Genomic DNA, 19,493 nt, shown 5'->3' with positions numbered 1-19,493 from the left:
GAGAAGCCACAATAATTTGCTCAAAAGTGAGTCTACTGTCCTTAAAATGAGCCTGCTGTTAGCACGAAGGCCGGGATGGTGACGGCAGCACCCCTGCGGATCTGTGCACAGCACGAGGTAGGCAGTACCCGGGGTGGCTGTCGTGGTCCCTGCACAACAGCTCTAGCTCAGCCATGCCCTTGGGAGGAGATGCAACATTTCCCGTTGGGGAATATCCTCTAGTACCACACAGTGCATCACGGCAAAGCCTCAGGCAGCAATCAAGACAATTGCTTGTGCCATGCCATGAGCCACAGCACCTGCTGCTCCTCGAGTGTCTGCAAGTCCAGAGCCACCACGGCTCACCGTGTCTGGGGCTGGTGAGGACAGGGCTGACCCACCAGCACCTAGCCTGGTACAGGAGCCATGGTCCTGCATGGCATGGCATGACATGGCATGGCACAGCACAGCATGGCATGGCATGGCACGGCACAGCATGTCATGACACAGCAAGACATGGTACAGAATGGCACAGCATGACACAGCACAGCATGACAAGGCATGGCACGGCGAGGCAACCATGGCACGGCACGGCAAGACACAGAATGACACAGCACGGCATGGCACAGCACAGCACGGCATGGCACAGCAAGACACAGCCCAGCACAGCATGGCACAGCACAGCCGCTGCACAGCCGCACTCTGCATGGCTTTTTTTTTTCCCCAAACAGCCTTCTGAGGAAACATCTGCTGTGCCCCCACCCTGCACCAGAGCCGAAGATCAAAATAAAGAACTTTTGTCTTTTTATTAAGCATTTTAGTAAACGTGACTATTACATTCATATTATATTTCCCTGTTTTGTACAAACACGTTTAAGTCAGCACTAAGAGGATTACGTTTATGGCGCACCAATCTCTGCTCAAATGGGCTGACTAAAGAAACTCTTGTTAAACAGTGTTTTCTCTAATGCCTGTTGCTTTTCTTCCTTGCCTTAGTGCTCAGACATCTATCCAGGCTCCCTAAATCCACCCTCCTCGTAAGCTTTCAGATCAAGACTCTTCCCCCTCCGCCCCCCTCCGGATCCTTTAATGCAGCTGAAGATGAACATTAGCGCTTGGTTCAACTGCACTGGAAAGGGAAAGGGCAGATTCATCAAAATCTTTATACCTCCATAGAAAAATGTAGCCTTTTGCCTTTCCTCGACTGAATGCCTTTTCTAGAGGGTATTCATTAGGGGTTTGGTCTGTTTTTGCAGACAGCTCCACAGATGTTGACATTTTTTTTCTTCGCTGGGTTAAGACGCCTTCTATAGGCTTTCATTCTTCATTTGTTACTTCTTTATTATCCAAGAGTGGGGGTTCTTTTTTTTTTCCCTTTTTTTTTTTTTTTTTTCCCTTTTTCCTTTCTTTCCGAGGAGTTGACTCGGCTCTCTGAAGAGAGCAGTGGTAGCCAGCCTCATTATTATCTCGGGCCCTTTTTCATCGCCCCGGCAGGCCGGCCGGGGCCGCGGGGCCATTGTGGCAGAGCAGCAGGTAGCTGTGGCACGGCAGGGTCAGCGCCGCGGCCGCCACGGTGCCTTTGTGCACCCGCCTCGTGCTGCCGGCCCCCGGGGACCGCGCTGGGAAAGGTCGGGAGCGCGCCGCTGCGTGTACCTGGGCTGCTGTCCCAGGGGGAAATGGCTGGTTGGAGAGCAACCGCCGGATGGCAGGGAGGAAGAAATACAAAAATGGATTTATAAAAAGGGAAAAATAATAAAGCATGGGGTGGGAGGCAGAGGGGATGGCGTGCTGGCAGGGCTGGTGGTACTGCTGGGCATGGTGGGTCTTGGTGGTGCCACCGTCGCCAGTAAAAAGCAAACTGGGCAGTGCTGCTGTGTGCCAGTGCCTGTCCACCACATGCTGGTCAGGGAGCCACAGGCTCGAGGCTGGTGTCTTCGGGCACCAGCATAGCCAGTTTTGCACGGTGAGCTCTGCAAAGACAGCGATTTGGCTCAGCATGGGGCCAGGTGCTCCTTGTGCCCCACTGCCAAGAGCAGCCACACTGTGCCTCTCCTGCAAACCTGCACCAGCCAAACACTCCATCCCCAGGGCCTGCAAACGTCCCAGTATCTGCACCCCAGTCCCCAAAGGAAATGCACTGTGTATCTAGAGATATTTCCCCAAAAAAGACCTCCAGGAGGGACACAGGTCTTGGCGAAGGCATCATAACCCAAGTGGCACTTCAGGACCTGCTGTCAGGGAACCCGGAGGTAACAGTTCCAGCCTATTCACAGATGGGCTCATTGTGTCGCGGTGCCGCCGCAGGCCGTGCATTATCTCGAGGCAAAGAATAGCCCCGCTCAAAGAGCCTGCGGCCCTATTCCCACACCCCCCAGTGACCGGCCCCAGGCTGCCCGGACGCGCTCCCCCAGCGGGACCGTGCAGAGGCTGCAGGGATCTTTATCCCGCCACGCAGGAGAGCTCCAGCGTCCTGCTGGCAGAAATTTGTCTGCAAATTTCCCCTTATTGAAGGCAGCGAGGGCCCTGCGGGACATGGGCTGAGAGGAGAACTTGATTAGGGCCAGGGCGGGCAGCGTGGGGAGACGGAGGCGGCTCTCAGGGAGCTGCTCCAGCCCCAGCCGCGCGGCTGCCAGCGAGAAGGGAATATTGATGGGACACTTAAACCTCCACCATTGCGTTCAGCCCTGACCATTATGCTAAAAGCTCCTGGCACATTCCCTTTCTGTCATCACTTCAGCAGGACGGCTCACATTATCCTTGCACATCGTCCCCAGGGATGTGGCACTAATAGGTGTGGGATTTCAGGCAGGCTAAAAGCATGGTGAGACCTGGCCAGCCAGCCCTCGCTCCCTGGCACTGATCATCCCAGGGTTACGCGGGATGCCTCCTGCCTCATTTAGGTGTCCAGGGGCCTGGTGGCAACAGCGGGATCCCTAAGACAGGGTCTGGCCCTGGCCACCAGCGCCTCAGGGCCCTCTCCTGGGGGCTGGATCCCACCTTGCAGGTTACCAGTCCCTTGCCCCTCGCAGCAAAACCCCAGCCCCAGTCACAGGCAGCTTTCCTAAACACACTGAGTGAAGGCATCCCTCACTGCGCCTGCTCCTTCTCATCCCTGTTTGCTTGTCTCAGCCTTTGTCCTCCCAGCTCACACGCACCCCGCGGCATTAGCGATGCAGAGGTGCCCGGCAGCAGGACCCGCAGCTTTCGCACGAACACTGCGAGCGCTGGGGTTTATAACCCAGAAAATCCGGGCTCTAAAGGGCTCTCCCTCGTGGGGGAAGGAGGCGTTCCGCCCTGCCCAGGGCGACTTTTATGCCATTGTGCCTTTTCAGCATTGCATTAAGGCGGCCAAAGAAGGGGGATTTTTAATGGTTCCCCGGGAACAAAGCGGGAACATTCGGCCCAACTTCATTACAGAATCATCTGAAACGCTTGAGGAGCGTTTCCCACTAATTATCATAAATAGCCGAAAAAAATCTTTCACTCCAAAAGCAGGTTCCATCTGCCCCTCTGTGTTTTCTCACCTCCACTTCAAACGGCACGGCAGTGCCCCCGCACAAAGGGGAGACTCCATCTCCGCTCCCCTCTCACACGGGCGCTCTAAAGAAATACAAACAGGCAGCAGATTAACATAACTTGTTTGCACCTTAAACAAATAGGCAGCTTCCGCCCCTCTGGCTTTCCCGCTGCCCCAAGGGAGGATGTGCCGGCCGGTTTGCCTCGCTCTCGCTCTCATGCCCAAACCCTGCGTGGAGCGTGGGCTGCTCCCGGTGCCTGGGCGTCCCCTCGCTGCCCCAGCAGCTCGGAGGGCAGCTCAGGCTCTGGCAGGGATGTGAGGCCAAGGAGCCCGTGCCGGGGACACGTGCACGTGTTGGGTGGGCGCACGGGGTGGGCACGTGGCGAGGGAGCCGTGGCCGCAGCAGGGGCAGGCTCCCTGCAGCAGCAGCAGTGGGACTTGCCCATGGGGGCCAGGATTATTTTGCAATTCCCCCCGTGCAGGTGTTTGTTCCCCCCTTCCTGCCAGCCACAAGAAAGGGCTGTCACCTGAGGGCCCCCTTCCTGCCCGCTGGGGTCCCGGGGGCTCTGCCAAGGGGACCGAGGCAGGTGGCAGGGGCAGGGCACTGCACCCACAGTGATGGGACGAGGAGACTGCAGGGCCCACGTCTTGTCTGCATGGAGCAGGAACGGGGTCAGTAGGCCTCCATGCTGGGGCCCTACAGCCCCAACACTGCTCGGGGGCACACAGGATATCCAGTCTCTGCTTCAAACTGCTCGTCGCCTGAGGTTAGCAAGGAGCTCGGGCAGTCACGGCAACGAGGAAGAGTTTACAGGCCTGCCAGTGGCCTGCAGATGCTGCACAGGGATGCTCAGCACTTTTTTTCCAGTCTGAGAACAAGAGGCATCAAGTGCAAAAAGAGCAGAAAGCAGGAGAGCAAAGGGCGGTGCTGCTGCATTGTGCTGCTGGTGCTACAATATTTTCTGAATTCAGAAAAAAAGTAATAATAATTGATGGAAAAATCATTGGGAGCTGCCCAGTGCAATGGCTGTCCTGCTGCAGGATGTCTGGGCAGCCCAAAGGGGATGTGGTGGGAGAAGCCTCTCCTTGGCGAGGTGCAGCCCAGCTGCCACAAGCCCTGCAGGACGTGCTGGGTGCTCCTGCAGCACACCCTGGGGCTGGGCACGGCCACAGCCCTGTCATTGCCACAGCCTGGCCGGGAGCTACCGGGAGCTGCCTGCTGCCTGCGAGCCGGTGGGGCCAGCCCTCTATTTTCCTTGCAAATTGGAAATCAATCACAGCAGGAAATTCCACCGCTGGGAAGCCCTGGCTGTATTTTACAGCACTCGGAGGTGTTCCAGGAAGGAAGGCAGGGCCCTGGCAGGGCATTACGTGGCCGGGGAGCTGCAGGGATGCTGGCCGTGGGGTGTGCAGCTCGGCAGGGCTGTGCCCCTGCTGGAGCCACGGACGCAGAGGACAGCTCTGCTCCTCAGAGAGGGAACCGGCGTGCTCTGGAGCGAACACCTCCAGCCTGACCCCGGCTTTATTAATAACAAGTAATTAATAGGAGAGCAGACATGTCTTGTGTCTCTGAAGACCTTTTAAGATGTGATTATGTTGTGCTAATCTCGCCCCCAAATACTTCCCTGTTTAGACTGCACTGGGCCATTAAATACCCACCAAACCAAGGGAGCCCCCCTCCAGTCCCATGGGAGGTGCTTGGGGTCTGCTCCCCGGCAGCCGGCCCCGCTTTCAAACCCTCTAAATCAAGCACAAAGCCGAGCCCATATGGGCTGCCAGGAAAAACACTCCCTTCCCCTCACCTGCGTCTCATTACCCGCAGTGCCAGGCTCTGGGGCTGCTCGCCGCAGATGTGCTGCCCCTGCTCACCTCCCCTATTTCACAGCCGTCATCAGGACTTGGCGGAGCAGCCCGTGACACTGCACAGGCTTAGCAGAGGTGTGTGTGCAGGTCCCCAGTGCACAGCCACGGGCACGTACCCTAATGCAAAGCACTATTTCACCTCCCTTGGTCTTGCACAGTGTCAGCAAGAAGTGTCTGCAAAGTGGCTGGCTGTGCTCAGATGTCACCCTTCCAGGGGACAGGGCAGGCAGCATCCTACAGAGGTTCTGGGGACGCAAGATTTACAAATTGCATCTCTGTTTTCTCACCGTGTCGCAGCGTGCGACCTGCTCCCACCCCGACCTCTCACCGCCGGCACCACCTGGGGACCGCGCACTCCAGCGGGCAGCAGAAAATCCCTGCTGGAGGTGATGGCGAGGGCAGCCCTGGGGTGAAAACACTCCTCTGGTCAGCCCTTCAGAGCGAGGCAGAGCCGCAGGGAAGGCTTTAATATCAGCAGAGAGGAAGCCGAGACAGAGCGGGCAGGAGGCAGGAGCGTTGCGGTGGCCGTAGCAGTGCTGGCACGTCCTGCGGTGCCGGGCTGGGAGGCAGCCGGGGCAGGGCACGGTGCCCCCACCCCTCGGTGTGGTGCCCCAGGGTCACTGCTCGCCCTTCTGCCCCCCGTGGCCCCGCGTGGCCGTGGGCAGGCGGTGGCAGCCACTGCCTGTGTCGGGATGCCACCTAGTGTCTCTCGGCAGAAGGTCCCATCCAACAGCGACGCGGTGCAGGCTCCCCAGGCTCACAGCATCTCCGAAGGCCACCTGGGTGGCACCCCAAAACCAGCTGGGTCCTGTGACACCCACCCCTGGGGGACTGCACCCCACTGATACCTCTCCACAGCCCGGCGTGGGCGCGCGGTGGCCATCGCTCGGACGCTCAGCAGCCTCACCGGTGGCATGGGGGGACCACGGCCACGGGTGGCGTGGTGGAGGAGGAGGACGAGCTTCACCCCCAGCAGCGTGGCCCCCACCTGCAGCGCCAGCACAGCCAGCCCCAGGGCGAGGGAGACACGGCAGTGCCGTGGGCTGGGCCGCAGGGAGAAGGCGCTGGGGTGGTGCCCACCGGGGGACGTGGGTGAGGAGGACGGCTGGGGGCTCGTGTGGCCCCGCAGTGGGGGTACGGGGGGTGCTGGCCTTGCCGTGGGTGCCAGAAGAGCAGGAGGGACTTGTCTGGTGGGAGCTGCCCGTGGGGTGGTTGGCATCGGTGGGGTGGCAGGAGCTAGAGTGGACAGAACAAGATTTGGGCTGTTGGCCTCAGGAGGCTGTAGGCTTGTGTTTGCTGGAGCTGAGCAGAGGCTGGAGGCCTGTGGCACAGCTGGTGATGGGATAGTAATGGAGGTCTTGGGTAGCACAGCTGATGATGGGATGGTGGTGGAGGTCTTAGGGAGCACAGTTGATGATGGGATGGTGGTGGAGGTCTTAGGGAGCACAGCTGATGATGGGACAGTGATGGAGGTCTTGGGAAGCACAGTAGGTGGTAGGGTGGTGATGGAGGCCTCAGGCTGCCCGGCTGGTGATGAGGTCATGATGGAGGTCGTGGGTAGCACAGTTGTTGGTGGGGTGCTGCTGGAGGTTTTGGGTAGTACAGTTGGTGATTGGGTGGTAATGAAGGCCTCAGGCATTCCAGTTAGTGATGAGGTCTTGATGGAGGTCTTGGGTAGCACGATTGGTGGGGGGGTGGTGATGGAGTTTTTGAGTAGTATGGTTGGTGATGGGGTGGTGATGAAGGTCTCAGGAAGCACAGTGGGTGATAGGGTGGTGATGGAGGCTTCCCGTGTCACAGCTGATGATGGGGTGATGATGGAGGCTTTAGACATCATGGTTGGTGAGGGAGCAGTGTGGAAGGACTCAGCTGGTATGGTTGGCAACATGGAGGAGGTGACCATAGGTAATGGCATGGCTGGCAGTGCCATGGCAGGAAGGGTCACCGATGGCAGTGTGGTCTGTGCTGCAGTGGGCAAGGCTCCAGGTGACAGCAAGGCTGACTTCCTTTGTGATAACGTGGAGGTGAGTGGCAGAGATGGGGAGAAGGAAACGGAAGGAGGCAAAGTGGCTGGACAAATTAACTGGTCGTCTCTCAGGGATGTCACTGCTTGCCCTGCCAGGTGGGGTGGAGTCTTGCATGACACTTGGGCAGACAATTTTACCTTCTCACTGTTCTCCTGGATCCAGCTGTGCAGGTAACAGAGGTTGCAGTCACACCTCCATGGGTTCCCACTCAGATACACTGAGCTGAGCCTCTTCAGCGGGTCCAGGAGTCCTCGGGGGACACTCTTTAGCTGGTTCTTTCTAAGGTTGAGGGTTTTCAGATTTGGGAGAGGAGCAAACACCTTGTCATCAAGAGCAGAGAGCTGATTTGTGTCCAGCTGGAGGTCCGAGAGCTTGCTGAGCCCTGTGAAGACTCCTCTCGGCAGGGCTGACAGCTGGTTGTGGGACAAGATGAGTTTGCCAAGAGACGTGAGATTGACAAAGATGCCATCTGGAAGTGTGACCAAGCTGTTCCTGCCCAAGTCCAGCTCCCACAGCTGTGGCATGCCATCAAAAAGGCAGCAGGGGAGCTCCGTAATGTGGTTTGAACCCAGAGTCAGCAGCTTCAGTTTGTTTAACCCAAAAAAGCCCTGGGGTGGGAGAACCCCGATGAGGTTATTGTCCAAGAGGAGTTTCTCCAGGTGGGCCAGACTCCTCAGAAGCATGGGTGGCAGTGTCCTGAGCCTGTTCCTCTGGAGGCTGAGCTCCAGCAGCCCCTGCTGGGCATCCAGCAGCCCCTCCGGGAGGTCCTGCAACTCGTTCTCGTACAGCCGCAGGACTTGCAGGTGGGGGAGTTTGCTAAAGACATCTCTGGGCAGAGCCGTGATCCTGTTCCTAGACAGGTCCAAAAAAGTTAGATTGGCAAGGGAATCAAAAATACCTTCTGGAAGAGATGAGATCGCGTTGATGTGAAGGGAGAGCTCTCCCAAATGCTCCAGCCCTTCAAACAGCCCTTTGGGGATGTGGCTGATGTGGCTGTCCCTCAGCTCCAGTCTCTGCAAGCTTGGGAGGTTCTGGAAAGTGCCCATGGCCAGTTCTTCTAGTGAGGCACCAGAGATCTCCAAATCCCTCAGTTTCTCCAAACCATCAAAGGCTCCAGGTTCAACCACCTTGATCTTGTTGCCGATAAACAAAATCTTGGTCAGGTTGGGCATGTACCTGAAGGCACCTTTCCTTACGGCAGTAACGCTGGTTTGCACAAAGACCATCTCAGAAATGAAGGGCTTTGCGATCTTGGGGATCTCTTTGACATCTTTTTTTGTCCCTCTGTAGACCTCCTGGTAGTCCTTGGGCATTTCGTACGGATCTTCAGCCGGGGTTTGGTCTTGGCATTTACGGGGATGGAAGAAGAGGAGGAAAATTAAAAGGGAATGCTGGTACATCATCCTGAAAAAGGGTTTCAAAAGTCAGATTTGAAGAAAAATAAGACCTGCACCCACAGCTCTCAGAACTGTTCTATTCATGTTTGGGGTGTAGGCTCCGATGTGTCCGGATGAAGCAAGCAGAGAGCTGCTGCCCCTTAGTGCTGCCCCAGCGGGGCCAGGACTCAGCAGGGCCACAGCTCGCTCACACATCGGCAGCACCAACCAGCCCTCTGCTTGCTGGCAGCAAACCTCAGATCAGATCAGCACCAGACGACCTTGTTTACACAGCATATGCCAAAAAAACTTAGCCTGTGGAGCAGCTGACATCCCCACAGAATGTAACCTTGGAAAATCTCACACTACTGTACTTTTTTAAAGAAGAGCCAAGCCCCAGCACAGGTGTGAAGCACCAGTCCCCTCAGTGAGGCAGGACACATCCTCCCTCGTCTTTCACGATGGCATGTAGCTCATAGGAGGGCTGCCCCGGGTCCCCAGGGGCAGAGGCCCTGAAGTGACAATGCCTGGTGCATCCCTCTGCCTTCTTCCCCCTGCCTCGCTGCAAAGCCCTGGATTTTCTCTGGACATCCAGGTCAGACAGCTCCACGGAGCACTGTGCTGGGTGGGCTCCCTGTTGGTGCTTCTCTCAGTTCCAAAGGGTTAGTTAAAACATTACTTACTTTTCAGGAGCCCTGCTAATCCCATTAAATTTTGGCATTAGTTATGCAGCTTTGTCAGGTGGAAATGGTTGACTTGTAAGCAGCAATCAAGTTTAGGAGTAGGCTTACTAAAAGACTTGGAGATGTCCGCAGATTTCCGGTCTTAAACCCTGCATTTAGGGCCCTGACCAGCAGCTAGGAGCTGAGCTCACTGGCTCACGTCCACCAGCAGCAAAATAAATAAATAAATAAATAAAATGCCTGCTTCTCGGGCATCCATCAAAGCTAACCACGGCAAAAGCTAACTCCAGGGGGCTAAATTTGCTCTCAAAAGATCTAGATATTTTCTGAAAAATGTTGAGAGGTCAGCAAAGCCAGGAGGCTGCAAACTGCTGGGTTTGGGCAGAGCTGGCCAAGAGGCGAGGTGTGCGCCAGCTGCCCCACGGGGCAGCACACCCTGGCTGCGGTGTCCCTGCCTGTCCCTCTCCCCAGCAGACACGGTCTCCCAGCTCCCCAGAACCACCCTCCTGGCACACTTTAAAGCATTTCGCACCACCGACTTGCCTGAGCGCTCGGGAACACGTCCAGCCGCCGGAGCTGTGCTGTGCAAGGCAGGGGACGAGGGGTCCCATCACCTGGGGAGCTTTATCCACGGCCCAGGCGCGGGGCTTGGCTTTGCGGGGCTGCTCAGGGAGATAAGCACACAGCACAGGGCCGTGGGGAGCAGTCCCACGCACCCCAGGACAGGACGCAGGCACACGCTCCCAGGTGTTATCTGCTGGCACCACGCGGCTGCTCACATCCCGGGTAGCCCGAAGACCTTCAGGCCAGCCTGTTTTTCCTTCCTCGAGAAGCGGCCTGTGGAGCTAGCTGAAAGGTGCTGCTGTGAAGCCGCTTGTTCAGGCTGGTAACGGTGACGACTTCTGTGGCCCTGCTGGACAGGCGGACACAGAGCCCCGTCCTGGCAGCTGGCCGTGGGGCTCACCTCTGCTGGGCACCAGCCGGGGACCTGCTGAGCACGGTCTGCTGATGGGGCAGGCTGCAAGACCACAGAACTCCCCTCTGATGCCTCCTCTCCCTCTGGGCAGCGGTGGGGCTGAGGCGCTGGGGAGCGGCAGCAAAGCACTGCACCCTCGAGGGGGACCCCAGGCGCCCTGTGGCTGCGGGCAGCACGGGCAGGACGGCTCGGGGGAGGGCGGCCGGGCTCTGTCAGGGCCCCCCGGCTCTCCCCGGCCCGGGACACCCCGAGCCCCGCCGGCCACCAGATGGAGCAGCAGCACCGCGCAGCGTAGCCCCGGCCGCAGCGCCGTCGGGGAGAAGGGTTCAGCTGGCTGGGCGCGCTCCCACGCGTGTGCGCACACACGCACACACACGCACACACGCTTACTCCCTTAGGGCAGCACCGCTGTCCCCTGAGACCCCCATCTCCGCGGGGTGCCAAGCCCTGAGGGCAGCACCCAGCGAGCAGCACCCCCAGGGAACTGCACCCCAGGCAGCCTGGCCCAGGACCTCCAGCCACAGCCCTGTGGGGTCACGGTCACCTTCCCCTGCAAGACAGACAGCGTCTTCCCCCTCTGCACCTCGGGAACGGGCTGCACAGAAATGATATGTACACTTTAATAATATTTGAAACACACAGGAACGCACGGCTGGGTGAAGAGGCACCACGAGTCCAGCTCTCGCACAGAGCGAGGTGACGGTGACCACGGTGGGGACATCAGCGCAGGACACGGGGCATCGTTTCTCAGGCTGATTGCAGTGTGGCTGCTGCACCAGCAGGATGACCACGAGGAGCAGCAGCACATGCCTGAGTCTTAGGGCACAGCAGGGAGCCCAGGTGGTGTGGTCACCTCCGGGCCCTGCGCTGTGACGAGGACGCTGACCTGCAGCGTGCCGCAGGGGGAGCGCAGCACCCAGGAACCCCGGTACTCGGGCCCCGGCCCCGCCGCCTGGCTGGGAGGAGGAGGAGGAAGGCGAAGGCTGAGCCGCTGGCAGCTTGTGGCATTGCAGGACACGTGCAGGGTGCCCTCGGGGTTGCTGTAGGTGCACTGCCCTGGTGCATCCTCCCCGGGCACTGCGTCCCAGCCCTCATTTTTGGCACACGCCAGCTGCCTCTGGGTCACCTCCAGCAGGGGCTGGCCCTGGAGGGCGGCCGGGCTGGTGCAGAAGGCTTGCACATGGAGGAGGGGGTCAGCAAAGACCTGGAGCCAGCCCAGGAGGTAGGCGAGGCGGCAGTCGCACGCCCAGGGGTTGTCCTCCAGCCTCACGCGCACCAGCTCCTCGTTGGCATCGAAGAAGCCCGCGGGCAGGCGGGGCAGGCGGTTGTGCTCCAGCCCCAGCGTGGCCAGGCTGGGCAGCCCGTCCAGCAGCCCCGGCGGCAGGCTGGAGAGGTTGTTGTGGCCGAGCTGCAGCGCCGTCAGCCCCACCAGCTCCCGGAAAGCCTCAGCGGGGAGGTGAGCCAGGGCGTTGTGTGAGAGTACCAGGCTCTGCACCGCTGAGAGGTTGGCGAAGACACCCAGGGGCAGCGCCTGCAGCTGGTTGCGGGCCAGCGAGAGGTGCAGGAGGTTCGGGGTGCCCTGGAAGAGAGTGGCAGGCAGGGAAACCAGCCGGTTACCCTCCAGGCTGAGGAAGGTGAGGTTGGGGAGGCCAGCGAAGGCGTCGGGGCGCAGGCTGCCCAGGGCGTTGTGCTGCAGCTGCAGCCGCCGCAGCGCGCCCAGCCCCGCGAAGGCCCCAGCCGGCAGCTCGGCCAGCTGGTTGCCGTCGAGGTGGAGCTCGCCCAGCTGGGACAGCGTCCCGAAGGCGCCGGGTGGGAGCCGTGCCAGCATGTTGTCACTCAGCTTCAGGACGCGGAGGGCGGCCAGCGGGGCCAGCAGCCCGTCGGGCAGCTCGGCCAGCACGTTCTGCGAGAGGTCCAAGGCCTGGAGGCGGTGGAGCAGGCGGAAGATGGCAGGAGGCAGCGCCTCAATCTTGTTCCCCCGCAGGCGCAGGTCCTGCAAGCAGCAGGTGGTGGTGAAAAGCCCCGGCTGCAGGGAGTGGATGGCGTTGGAGCTCAGGGAGAGCGTGGTGAGGCTGGGCAGCCCCGCCAGCAGCCCCGGGCTGACGGCTGGCAGCGGGTTGCCCGAGATCTCCAGCTCGGCCAGGCTGGGCAGCCCCGAGAAGGCACCCGCCTCCAGCTCCTGGATGTGGTTGTTGAGGAAGACCAGCTTGGTGAGCGTGGTGCTGGAGCCCAGCGCCCCACTCCTGATGCTGCTCAGGGCCGTCTCCACGAAGAAGAGCTGGGTGGCGTTCCCTGGCAGGCCCGCCGGGATCTCCCTCATCTTCTCCTCTGAGCAGAAGACCTTGGAGGTGTCGTAGCACTGGCAGGGAGGGGGGCAGGGCAGGGGCAGCCCCCCCACCAGCAGGGACCGCAGTCCCAGCACCACGTAGACCATCACCCTGTGCTGGAGAAGGAGCCCAGCATCAGCTGCTGCGGATGCTGTGGGGCCGCCAGGCTCACCAGCACTCAGCCACACAACGAGGGGGCTCTGCTGGTTGTGTTTCTGACTGCCCATTGGGAATGTCCTTCTGGTGGAAACATTTCAGAGCCAGAGTGTCTGCTAAAGGAGGGAGGGTACGTGCCTGTGCACAAACAGGGACTGAGCAGAAACACCCAGACCACCACCAGTTCCTCCATGCCTGGGACACGTGCCGGTGCTGCCCAGTGACGAGGGACAGTGCCCATCCCGCTGTGACACCCACCTGGGGACATCCCATGCCACGGGGTATTCTGGACTTAGAGCCATGCCCCGGAGCACCATTGGGCATGGCCTCTCCCTCCCGCCACCTGACTTGTTTCCAGCACTTCCCACCCACCCCAGGACCCCAGCAAACCCATCCCAAACCCCCTGAGCCCTGCCACTTACCGTGAGCAGCATCGCGGGGACCACCACCATGGGGACTGCCACCACGGGGACCGCCGCCGAGCCCGCTGCGAGGAGCAAACCCCGCCGAGAAGGGACGATGTTTTGTGGGGCGGATGTGGAGGCAGCTGACAGAGCGTTCCTGCTGGGGCGGAGCTGCCCCTTTCTGCTTATCGGCAACAACAACCCGTGTCCTTGGAGCGCTTCAAAAAACAGCCTGGCCCCAGGGGACCGGAGGTGAACTCACTCAGGGCACGGGCCGGTGGCCATGAGCGTGTCCTGGCAGGGAAGCGGGGCCCTGGCCCTGGAAGTGCCCTGTGGCCCTGGCAGGGTCCTGCTGCCATCAGTGGCACTGGTCCCACACCAAGCTCAGGGCGTCAGCTTGCTGCAGCCCCCAGGAACCTCCTCGGACTCCGTTAATTCTCATTGAGAAGTGAGGCTGGCAAACATCCCTTGCACAACAGAGGGGACCAAGCACAGCGCAGCAAGGCAAAGCGATGCCCTGGTGAAGGAGCCCACCTTGGGACCACCGTGCTGTGGCCTGGAGGGCAGAGCCACCAGTACTTGGCAGCCCAGGCTCCAGCCGGTGCATCCAGGCAGTGGTGGGGTGTCCAGAGGGACCCATGGACCAGCTGAACTCCAGCTGGACTCCCCAGGAGAGGCAACCTGCCTGGCAGAGCAGTGTACAACCCCGTGAGGGATGCCCTGCAAGGGCAAGGGTTGGAACGGGCTGGGATCGCACCCAGGACAAGGAGGGACCCCTGGGGAAGGAGGAGGAACACTTACATGCACTCAGCTGGGCAGATGGTGATGTGTGGGGAAACTGCGCAAACCCTCAGAGCTCTGATCTGAGGACAGGGATGCACAGGAGGCAGTCAGCAGCTGCAGCTCCATCACGGAACTCGTTGAGGTCTCAGCTTGCTCTCCAAAAGCCGTCCTGCTGCTGTTGGATGCCCAAGCCTTCCCCTACCCCAGGTCAGCCTGGGCTGTGCAGCCACAAACCTCTGTCCTTCTCCCACCCCCACCAGCCTCAACATGAAGAGATCACTTTGGAGAGGCAGTAAAGCAAAGCTCCTGTCCCTGATGGGTTATTCCAAGGATGCCACTTGACGCAGAGGAGCAAACAAAGAACTCTTGGCACTGGAAATGGACAACCGTGCTTTAATGGGTGATCACAGAGCAGTACCAAACAGCCCCAAGGCACAGTCCCATGTTTCTAGCCATCGTGCAGGTCCCAGCCCAAAGAAGCATCCCATCACACGCACAAGCACGGGTGTGCCTGCGTCACACTGGCTCAGAGCACCGTGGGCAGCCCGCACGATGGGGTGCGCACCCACTGCGCCCCTTGTCCTGTAGCACCATTCCCGTGCAGCCCAGTTCTGCACGTGCTGCCTCCTGCCCCGTGCCCCAGCACCGCTCAGGCTGCCGGCAGGGCCAGGCACAGAGCAGGGGCACTGCGGGGTGGGAGCAGGGAGAGGAGAGGCTGCAGCTTTGCCAGGCAGGGATGCCGGAGAGCTGCTGGCAGCACCATGCTGCGGTGCCCAAGACCGGCACACAGCCCCGCAGCGCTGCAGGCAGGGGAAGCACAGAGTGCAGGGCCGAGAGGCCGCCCGAGGCAAGGCAGGGCACTGTGCTCTCGCTGTGCTGCCTGCAGGCAGGGCGGGCGGCGTGGACGCGGCCAAGTCACTCGGCTCTGCTGCCGTGGAGGCGCGGAGCCTGCCTGGGCTGGGGGCCAAGCGGAGGCTGCCCGGCTCCTTTGAGCTACAAAGGCACACGGCCTCCCTCGGGGCGAGGGCGTGCGCCCGGCTCCCGGCCCTGTGTGATGGCTTGGTGCCCGTGTGCCCCGGCATGGGCAGAGGCTGAAGGCGTGAGGGGAAAAGAGGACAACAGGCAGTGTAGGGCAAGCAGCAGGCGTCACTCCAGGGGACGATGTGAGGTGAAGGAGGAGAGATCCCAGAGCTCCATGGCCAGGCTGCGGCTCCCTGCTCTGCTCCGGGCAGCTCCTGCTCAGAGCTAGGCCCCCACACCCCAGCTGCAGGCTCCCAGGAAGGGACAGAGCACAGGGGCTGCACAGGAGGCAGGAGGGGACGAGGGGGACACCAGTGGGTGACACCCTGCTGCAGAGCAGGGACATGGCAAAGCAGAGCAGCAGAGGGGAACGTGGCACGTGGGGCGATGCTGGCCCATCCAGCTGCCAGGTCCCTTGTCCCCGCGGGGAGGGGACAGCCCCCCCAGCACCACTCCCCCCAGGGTCTGCCGGGGGCTCAGGCTTCGTTGGGCGCCTTCATCCTCATCATCACGACGTGGCTCTTCTTCCTACAGCTGTAAGCCACCAGCGCCACCAGAGCGCAGAGCAGGGCCACGCACACCAGCACGATGACAGCCACCACCACCCCGCTCTGCAGGCGGGTCAGACCCCAGGGCCCCCCTCCTTCCTCCTCCTCTTCCTCCTCCTGGGGCCTGGGGGTGACCGGCAGCGGCTCCGTGGGGGAACCCGCCTGGGTGCTCCCTGGCAATGCCCCCTTAGAGGGGAGGGCAGGGAGCGGGGTGCCAGCGGTGGGGCCTGGCGGGGTGGCCGGGAGCTGGTCCTGCCGCAGCCCGGTGATGGGCGCTCCCCGCAGGGGGGGCGGCTGGGCGCAGAGCGGGGGGATCTCACCCACCTTGTGGGGGTTGGCCTCCAGCCAGGTGCGCAGGGGCAGGATGCCCTGGTCGCAGCGCCACGAGTTGTTGTGCAGCTTCACCTCCCGCAGGGTGGCCAGCGGGGAGAAGATGCCGGCAGGCAGGTTCTCCAGGGCGTTGGCATGCAGCTGGAGGTGCCGCAGCCCCGGGGTGGCGGCGAAGAGGCCCCGGGGCAGCGTTTGCAGCCGGTTGTTCTGCAGGGAGATGTTCTGCAGCTTGGGCAGCCCCCCCAGCGCTTCGGCATCCAGGCGGCGCAGGGCGTTGGAGTGCAGCGACAGCTCCAGCAGCTCGCCCAAGCCCCGGAAAGTCCCCGGGGCCAGCGTGCGGAGCTGGTTCTTGCTCAGGACCAGGAGCTGCAGCTGGGTGAGGTTGCTGAAGACGGCGGCGGGGAGGGCAGCGAGCTCATTCTCGTAGAGCCACAGCTCCCTCAGGTTGGGCATGGGGCCGAAGGCCGCCGGGGAGATGTCGCGCAGGCGGTTGACATGCAGGGTGATTTTGGAGAGGGCGCGCAGGGGCAGGAAGATGCCACCAGGCAGGGCGGTGAGGAGGTTGTTGGAGAGGTAGAGCTTCTGAAGGTTCCCGTTGTGCACGAAGAGCTCCGGGGACAGCGTCTCCAGCTGGTTCTGGTGCAGCCCCAGCTCCTGCAGCTCAGGCAGCCCATCGAAGGCACCCGCCGGGATCTGCCGGAGCCGGTTCTCGTAGAGCCGCAGCACCTGCAGCCGCGGCAGCCGCTCGAAGGCTTGGGGCGGCAGGCGGTCGATGTTGTTCCGGGCCAGGTTGAGCTTGGTGAGGCTAGCAAGCTGGTCGAACACCCCCTCCGTCAGCTCGTGCAGGTTGTTCCCGTGCAGCTGCAGCTCCTTCAGGTTGCTCAGGTGGGCGAAGTGCGAGGGCTCCACGCGCAGCAGCTGGTTGCTGGAGAGGAGCAGCGATTCCAGCTTGCCCAGGGGCTGGAAGACCTGCACCGGGAGCTCCTGCAGCTTGTTGCTGGCCAGGCTGAGGTAGCGCAGGTCGGGCAGGTGCCGGAAGGCCCCGGGGCTGACGCGCGACAGGTCGTTCTTCTCGATGCGCAGCCCGATCAGCAGGGAGGCGTTGCCGAAGGACGCCTCGCCCAGCTCGGCGATGCGCGTGTTGATGATCTGGAGGGTCATGGCATTGGCAGGGATGGGGCTGGGGACGGCGGTGATGTTGGCACCGGAGCACTCCACCTGGGCGGTGCGGATACAATGGCACTGCTCCGGGCACTGCCCGCGGGTGAGCTGGAAGCCCACGAGCAGCAGCAGCAGCCGCCAGCCTCCCTGCTCCATGGGGCCTGCAGCAAAAACAAAGGAGGAGGCTCAGCACAGCTTTCCCAGCCCTGCCAGGGATGGGTGCTGCCTCCCCCTGCGAAGCGGGGCTGGCCGCACGCCTCCCAACATGGCTGGGGACAGGCAGGGCAGAGCTGGGGCTGCGGCGCCGTGCTGCCACACCACAGCTATTAGTGGCATCCCTGGCGTCCCCCGCGCCCGCTCTCCCAGCGGCAGGAGTGTGGTTTCCTGTTTTGCAGCGAGGGCGGTGAGCTGGTCCCAGCAGCACAGCCCCAAACAGCGGGGAGCCCCCAGCCAGTGAGTACCAGCCTCAGCTGGGATGGGTTGGAAGGGACCTTAAGGATCATCCAACTCCAACCCCCTGCCATGGGCAGGTCCCTGAGCACAGCCATCATCTCTCAGCACACCAGGGGCACCTTCCCCAGTCTGGGAGCTTCGCACGGAGTAGGGCAGCAGCCTGGTGCCCAGCTGGTAGCTCCCGGTGGCACAAGGCAGGAGGAAAGCCACGGCTCCCCCAGGCACGGAGCAGGGCTTGGCCAGGCAGGTCTGGGAGCGCCTGTTGCTGCAGGGGAGGGAGGAGCCCTCGGAAAGCCAGCGCAGCTTGTGTCTCACATATGGAAACAATATGCATCCCAGAACAGTTTTGTTTGTGGCAAGCCGTTTATAAACTCCACCAAGCGCTTTGCACATCAAAAGCTCTGCTCATGTCACTCCCTGTTAAGCGAGTGTACAGAGCATCCAAGCTGGAGCACGGTTCAGGAAAGACAGCTGAAAACAATTTATCTCCCTTTCTCTTTTTAGGGACAAAAACTTGCAGACCAAGATGAATATCTAGCCCCTCAGCATCCAGGTGGTTCTAACCACAAGACCCCTGAATTTTGATGCTGGCCCCGCTCCATGTTCTTTACAGGTTATTATTTAATACACTTCGCCTCTATAACTGTATCAGCTCCCACAATGCCTAAGCAGACTCGGCTTATTGGAGAACCCCTAACAAGACAAACCTCTAATCCGTCTAACCCAAAAGTGCTCAGCGTGCACATCGCTCTGCCATGCTCCCACCCCTCAGAGCTGCCCCAGGGGTCCGCGGGCCCAGGGTGATGCTGGTGGGGCCGGCAGCGGAGAGGAGACTTACCCGAGTGTCCTGCAGCTGCGAGCGCCGAGCGAGCACAGCTCCGTGCTGGCAGGAGAGCCTAGTGTGGTTCACGCTTCCCCTCCCAGTATATAACCCGTCCAAATCAATGAATCAGCACAGGGGCAGCAGCGGGGTTACGGAAATCGCTGCAATAGAGCCGTTTCCAACTCACATTTCCTCAGCAAACAGAGCAATTGTCTCGAAGACGGAGATGCTGATTTCTCACTCGTGAGCCCCAGGCCCCTCACCTGAAGAGCAGCAGCCGGCCCCGAGAACATGCCGCACACGGCAACCAGTGCCCGGGGTGCAGCTTGGCCCCGGGAGCCCCCAGGACATGGTCGGGGGCTGTGACCCATGGAGGCAGATGAGGCCAGGCCCCTGCAGCACTGTCCTGCCCCTCGCTGTCACACGGTCACCAGGGCTCCTCCACAGCATCGCCTCGGGGCATGCACAGCACTTTCTTCACACGCTACAGCGCCTGTGAGCTTCAGGACCCATGGCTATGCCCAGGACCACGCCGCAGCAGCACACAGGCTCTCCAGCCGCAGCAGAAAGGGTTGGGATGTGCTGCTGGGCTACCTGCAGCTTCCAAGGTGCCCCAGCATCACCCACCCACGAGGTCACATCCACCTGGGGTTGCTGCTCTCCTTCCTCAGCAGCCCTGACTCAGGGATGGAGCCCAGCACCCAGGGGCTGGGGAGCAGGGCACAAGCTCCCTCCCTTCCTTTGGGGTGCCCCCCCAACCCACAGAGCTTCACAGGCGTGGCTTTGGTCCCCGCCACCGTCCCCAGCTGCCCCCTGCCCACCTGTCCCTCTCAGCCCCGTAGGCCCAGTCCAGCAGCAGCCAGGAGCGGAGGTTTGGGAGCCAACAGTGAGGGAAAACCGATGTGCGTGGCCCCTTTTTCTGAGCCAGCAGCAGCCCCGTGCTAACCACGGGGCAGCTGGACTTCCCTACAGCCTCTAATCCTGTCTCAGCCCACCCACATTTCCAGCAGGCCCTGCTCAGGCCCCAGCCGGCCCTAACGAGCTGCCCAAGATGGGAACCACGCGGT

The 19,493-nt window shown here is 61.2% G+C and overlaps 3 protein-coding genes across 4 annotated transcripts; all 3 read right to left on the bottom strand.

Moving 5' to 3' along the window:
* Positions 1–5,699: 5,699 nt before the first annotated feature.
* LOC118171613 (leucine-rich repeat-containing protein 15-like) lies at positions 5,700–19,073 on the bottom strand. Of its 2 annotated transcripts, XR_004753278.1 has the most exons (3): positions 18,442–19,073; positions 15,413–17,311; positions 5,700–5,713 (listed from the first exon to the last, which is right to left on the bottom strand). XR_004753278.1 is itself a non-coding variant. In XM_035334839.1 (2 exons), the coding sequence occupies exon 2, from the start codon at positions 17,304–17,306 to the stop codon at positions 15,588–15,590; it is 1,719 nt and encodes a 572-aa protein (XP_035190730.1). In that variant the 5' UTR covers positions 17,307–17,311; positions 18,442–19,073; the 3' UTR covers positions 14,464–15,587. The 2 variants fall into 2 exon arrangements, 1 of the variants encoding a protein (XP_035190730.1); XM_035334839.1 differs by lacking the exon at positions 5,700–5,713 and having other exon boundaries at positions 14,464–17,311.
* Positions 5,951–9,087, bottom strand: LOC118171612 (leucine-rich repeat-containing protein 4C-like). The gene is made up of 2 exons (XM_035334838.1): positions 7,078–9,087; positions 5,951–7,038 (listed from the first exon to the last, which is right to left on the bottom strand). Exons 1-2 carry the CDS (start codon positions 8,787–8,789, stop codon positions 6,117–6,119), a joined length of 2,634 nt encoding a protein of 877 aa, XP_035190729.1. The 5' UTR covers positions 8,790–9,087; the 3' UTR covers positions 5,951–6,116.
* CPN2 (carboxypeptidase N subunit 2) lies at positions 11,026–14,547 on the bottom strand. The gene is made up of 3 exons (XM_035334786.1): positions 14,510–14,547; positions 13,327–13,540; positions 11,026–12,864 (listed from the first exon to the last, which is right to left on the bottom strand). Exons 1-3 carry the CDS (start codon positions 14,545–14,547, stop codon positions 11,239–11,241), a joined length of 1,878 nt encoding a protein of 625 aa, XP_035190677.1. The 3' UTR covers positions 11,026–11,238.
* Positions 19,074–19,493: the final 420 nt, after the last annotated feature.

The sequence above is a fragment of the Oxyura jamaicensis genome, chromosome 9 (genome assembly GCF_011077185.1).
Source record: "Oxyura jamaicensis isolate SHBP4307 breed ruddy duck chromosome 9, BPBGC_Ojam_1.0, whole genome shotgun sequence".
Lineage (NCBI taxonomy): Eukaryota > Metazoa > Chordata > Aves > Anseriformes > Anatidae > Oxyura > Oxyura jamaicensis.
Note: the sequence above shows the minus strand (reverse complement) of the source record. Positions and strands in the feature narration are given on the sequence as shown.